Source organism: Papaver somniferum, chromosome 9, assembly GCF_003573695.1.
Source record: "Papaver somniferum cultivar HN1 chromosome 9, ASM357369v1, whole genome shotgun sequence".
In the NCBI taxonomy this organism is placed as follows: domain Eukaryota; kingdom Viridiplantae; phylum Streptophyta; class Magnoliopsida; order Ranunculales; family Papaveraceae; genus Papaver; species Papaver somniferum.
This window is the reverse complement of record NC_039366.1, coordinates 46,275,089-46,280,499: the sequence shown is the minus strand read 5'-3', so window position 1 is coordinate 46,280,499 and position 5,411 is coordinate 46,275,089. Positions and strand designations below refer to the sequence as shown.

General features: G+C 36.2%; 1 protein-coding gene across 1 annotated transcript; it reads left to right on the top strand.

Annotated features, from left to right (window-relative positions):
- The first annotated feature begins 1,570 nt into the window (after positions 1 to 1,570).
- Positions 1,571 to 4,543, top strand: LOC113314216 (lipid phosphate phosphatase gamma-like). Its single transcript, XM_026562993.1, has 2 exons — positions 1,571 to 2,391; positions 4,278 to 4,543. The coding sequence occupies exon 1, from the start codon at positions 1,684 to 1,686 to the stop codon at positions 2,377 to 2,379; it is 696 nt and encodes a 231-aa protein (XP_026418778.1). The 5' UTR covers positions 1,571 to 1,683; the 3' UTR covers positions 2,380 to 2,391; positions 4,278 to 4,543.
- Positions 4,544 to 5,411: the final 868 nt, after the last annotated feature.

Genomic DNA, 5,411 nt, shown 5'->3' with positions numbered 1-5,411 from the left:
CTATTTCGAATTATTATTAATTTGTGTTACACTGATAATTTTAATTCTAATATGCTTGCTATAAGCTGAAGATTGAGCTTTTTTTCCCCTTTCGAGGAAAAAAACTTCACCAACTGCATCTACAGAACTATCTCAATTTAATTGTAAGAATATTGATCCCCGTGATTACGATCTAATAAATTATCAACTGCATTAGAATAAAGTGTTGAGTAAAGAATTCTGATCATTTCACTTGCTCTACCAGTTAATGGAAGAATTAGAAACGTGCAGGATTAACTCTAAAAAATTTAATTCTGCAAAGAACAAATTGAACCCACCCATTGTTTTCACAAGTTACAGCTGTTTTAGCCATTTTTCTCTAATTTATAGATCCATAAGGCTAACCCCTATGGACTAGATTGGAGTGCTAGATTGGCCAAAAAGTGTTGCAAATCAAGAAAAAAGTGTTGGAAAAAAGTTAACAGTGATAGTTGATAGTTCTCTCAACTAGCAAGTGCTCGCAGTCCAACTATCAGCGAGATTGAAACGCTGAACCGTTCGGCGCTCAAAAGTGACATAAACGCCGAACCATTCAGCGCTCTATATATTTTACTAATTTTTGAGAGAGAATGTGATGGAGAGAGAAGAAAAAGAGGGAGAGAGAGAGGGAAAAAAAAGGGAGAACGTGATGGATCGAGGAAAAAAAAAGAGAGGAAAAAATTGGAGAGAGAGAGGAAAAATGTGGAGAGAGATAATGATTAGTTTTTTTAAAAATAAAATTATGTAGCGCCGAACCATTCGGCGTTTAGCGCTGTTTTATTCAGCGTTTCACTGCTAGATTAGCAATATCATAGGACTTAGGAGGTTGTCCAGGCTGACGTGGATGGCCAATCTAATAACTAAATATCTAGTCCATAGGACTAAGCTTAACCCTACGATGCCATGCAGTACTAAACCTCAAAAGATTTTATAAACTTCATATCAATCGAAACAAATTAAGTAGGTGACCTTCTGAAAATAAATATGAAAAATGCATCAACATAGCTAGAGAAGGGGATGATTTTAAGAAAAAGAATATATGCAGAAGGGGAAGAAAGAATACGGTGATGTGATGCCAAATTTAGCAGTTCGAGTTATAAAGAGGGTTCTATAAAAATGCTATAAAGTATAGGGGTCTCTAACAAATTACATTTTAGATAATAATGACAGTATCTTGAAGATTCGGAATTTTAAGATAATAAACCAACCCAACGGTTAAGACCCGCGAGTTCATTTTTTACTGTCACGCGGCTGCGCGTGACAGCACGACTCTATGTATATTTTATATGTAACAGTAAAAAAAAGAAAAAATGCTACTTTCAAATATTACGGCAACATCCCTATTTTATCGCCTAGTGAATTTAGGCTGCACCAGATTTTGTAGCGCAGCCCCGAAAAACGCCCACAACCACACTTGTCTCATCATATTAGATTGCTAAGTTCTGTTCACTCACGTTACGAATTCGCAATAAGGGTTTGTATCGTTGGGAAACTATGCTATAACTTTACACATGTCGATGCCTCCGTATTTCCTTTCATATGTGACTGCGACTTCACGTTGTCGAATCAAATTAAATCAGAAAGCGAAAGTCAGTTTCTCCGGAACCAACGAATTTCTTACCTGAATCAAAAACCCTAAAATTCCAATCCCGATCTCAGAATTCAATGACGATGACCGGAGTCACCGTACCTTCACTGAAAGCAGTAACTCTAACTCATGTAAGATACACAAAAGGAGATCAATTAGGTCATTTCTTAGCATGGGTATCGTTAATTCCAGTTTTCATTAGTCTTGGTGGATTTGTTTCTCATTTTCTCTATAGACGTGAATTACAGGGCATATTTTTTGCTATAGGTTTAATAATATCTCAATTTATCAACGAAACTGTTAAAAATTCGTTTCAACAATCAAGACCAGAAACATGTGTTATACTTGAAACATGTGATTCTCATGGTTGGCCATCTAGTCATTCACAATACATGTTTTTCTTTGCTGTTTATTTTACTTTACTTACTTATAATGGAGTTGGGCTCTCTGGTAGTAAAGTTTATAAATGGATTGTAGGGATTAGTCCATGGCCACTTGCTTTCTTGACTATGTATTCTAGGGTTTATTTAGGGTATCATACTGTTGGTCAAGTTTTTGCTGGTGCTGGTTTGGGGTTGTTTTTAGGGGTAATGTGGTTTTGGGTTGTTAATGGGTTGGTTATTGATTATTTTCCACTAATTGAAGAGAGTGCTCTTGGAAGGTTTTTTTATATTAAGGATTGTTCTCATATATGTAATGTACTTAAGTTTGAGTATGATAATGCAAGAGCTGCTAGAAAGAGTTCAGCCGGGAAGCTTGATAAAGATAATTGAAGATCAAATTGGGTAAGTATATTTTTATACTTTCTAAAGTTTAAATTGGTGTAGTTTCTCATGTTCATTTTGATTGATCTTGTCTTCTCTTTGAAGAATCATGTAGGACTTCTTTTATGTAGAATTTTTGAATCATTGTGTTCATAGGTATTCGGTAGGTGAGAGCTTTTATTTGTATTTATGGATGGTAAAGTAATATACACAGTCGTCTAAAATGAGAACTTCGGAGATATATGTTAGAGTAGACAATCCTAGCATACTTTATTTTCATATATTGTTGTTGAAACTGATGTGAAAGGAAAGCTTAATCATGAGTGTCATGAAACTTAATCATCAGCTTTTGACTTGTGTGGCACAGATATTCTAAACACATGTCTGACTTGATTGGTAGCTTAAAAGCCTTTAAACTCGATAGTACCTTGATCTAGACAGTTTGGCTCGTAGGTCAGGTCTGTGGGTTACAGTAGAAGATAATTCAGTGTGAGTAATATGGAGGCTTCAGTTCCTTAATGTGGGCTAGTGCCTCTACGAAAACTAAGCTCATTTTAGTGTACTTCTAACTCCTGACAGGTTTCAATTCCTTAAGATTACTTCTTTGACTGCAAAATCCATGGCCAATCAAGCTCATATTTCCCAGGAGTTATGTTGTGAAATGAGTTGCATGGATTGCTGTCGAGTTTACTCCAAGTCCTTAAACTACTAGGTTTATGGGGTGTTATCAAATGCCAGATGTCTCTGTGAACGAGACATGTCGTCTGTGGTGTCAATTGTTCTCCAGTGACTAGAATCTGTGTGGTAGTCTTCTGTATAACATTATGTTGGTCATATAAAGCAACGATACATAGAAAATGAGGCTGGGGGAAAAGCCCATGACTTGACATTGGCGGAATGCTACCTCCAATTCCTTGTGCTTTCGGACTAGCTATACCAATAGTCACCAGCATTTCCCCCCTTGCATTTAGTTAATCTGCTGGTCTAGTCCTCTAGACATCTCATTGGAAAGTCTTAAAGAATTATGTTCCTGATCTGTTTCAGAAAGATTGCTTGAGAAATCTAACAACCTAGATAGCATACAGGTGGAATGCTGTAGGAATCACATTATTCCTACAATTGTACCGATAGGAGTTCCTTCTAGCACGCCTAACTCTGAACTGCACAGCAATCGAACCCTAAAATTGCCAGTCTTCTTAGAGTTGGATGATATTGTGTTTTAATTTTTGAAATTATTTTGGGGAATCCCTTGAGTATATATCTGATTGATTCAGTGCTAAACTATTAAACTGCATGTGCTCATGCAGCCATGCTAGTGTTAGGCAGTTCAAGTTTTCATGTTTATATTTGTGTTGCAGAGATGCAACATTTGCATTGCTGTTTGGAAAAAATGGTCATTTGAAGTGATTTGAGCCCTAAAAGTTGGTAATCGTCGTATCTAATCCATAATGTTTATCATATTCTCCTGTTACCTCAATTAATAAGATCTGTCGACTCATGTTCATTTAAAAGCTGGTCTAATACTTAGCTCTGGATATGGTTAGGAACCTAGGGTGCTTAAATAGTTACAGACTATTTAGTTTTGTCGAGAGAGTAAAACAAATAAGAGTAAAACAAATAAGAAGGATGAACTTGTGTGCGTATAGTGCCTTTTCGCTATTTTCTTCCAATGTGTTGCCTGGTAAATTACATCGTAGCTTAAAAGAATAAACAGGTTCATGAAATAAGAAGGATGAATATTGCTCTTTCTTCCTGCTAGTAAATGGGTTATAGGTTAATTTAGAATTACATGAGTAAATGCAATTTGTTCGTAATAAATGAAAACCTTGTCATGCTCTAAGTTTGCATTCTTTTAAATATTTGATGATGTTAACATTGCTTACATGACCTTCATTTTTTTTTTCCAGGTAGATTGTAGAACACATGAGAGTTTCAGTGGTTGCGTCTGTTTCTGAGAAGGAAGGTTCACAAGGAGGTCTGGACTGGGGCCAGAAATTATACTGATTTTCTGTTGTCATGAGAACACACCTAAATATTTACTTATTCTGTAACGATGTGTATTGTGATTTAAGAACAACAACGACAAAAAAAAAACTTATCAATATATTCTCTTTGACAATGATTGTGTAGTCTTGCAAATGAATGAAATATTTACACTTTGAATTTCCGGAAACACACTGCACTGACCGACTCCTAAAACTGAAAGAGGAGAAATTGCAAGAGAGCTAGAGACTCCCTCGGTATTTTGTCCCATTGAGATGAGGAATTTTTGTAACTGGGCCAATCCCAAAAATTTTAACTTGAAATGAATGCTCAAGTTCTGTTGCATCTTACTAGCAGTGAGAAAGATGGAAGAAATTCATGTACCAACAACACCGGAGATGGTGATGCTGGTGGAGACGTTAACATCGTTTACCAGTCTGCCCAAGTTCAACCTCCATGCAGATGGAGCTGTTTCGAAGGTTGACGAGGTAAATAGATTCTTTTCAAACTGTTGAATATGTTCTGTTTTGCATTTGTTTTTTGCACAGATGTTATATGATCACTACTCTGTAAAGTTCGTAATTTAATATATTAACATGCAATTCAGCTTAATATAGAGGCTATCTGATAGTATTTAAAAGCTAATTGTAAGTCAAATCAAGACACATATATCTTGAAATCTGGTAGTATCGGTTTGTGATAAGCACACAGCTTATCTGTTAATTTAATATATTAACATGCAATTCAGCTTAATATATGCTGCTCTTGGTTTATTAATATCTGGATCGAATGGAAAAACTTTAAAACATTTGTTGGAGTTCCACAAGTGCGATGGCCTCGGCCATCTTAATTTGGTTATCTCTCAACTGATTGCTTCTGTAGATCAAACCAGGATCGGTAGTGGTAGTAGTGGTGGAGGACCGAAATTGTCTTTTGTCAATGGTGTTTGGGTGGACTATTCTTGCACCCTGAAAGACTCGTTCAAAGAAATTGTTACTTCGTGCTATAGAGCCGACGCCGAGGCTGTGGATCTTAAAACTAAGGTGAGATTTGTAATG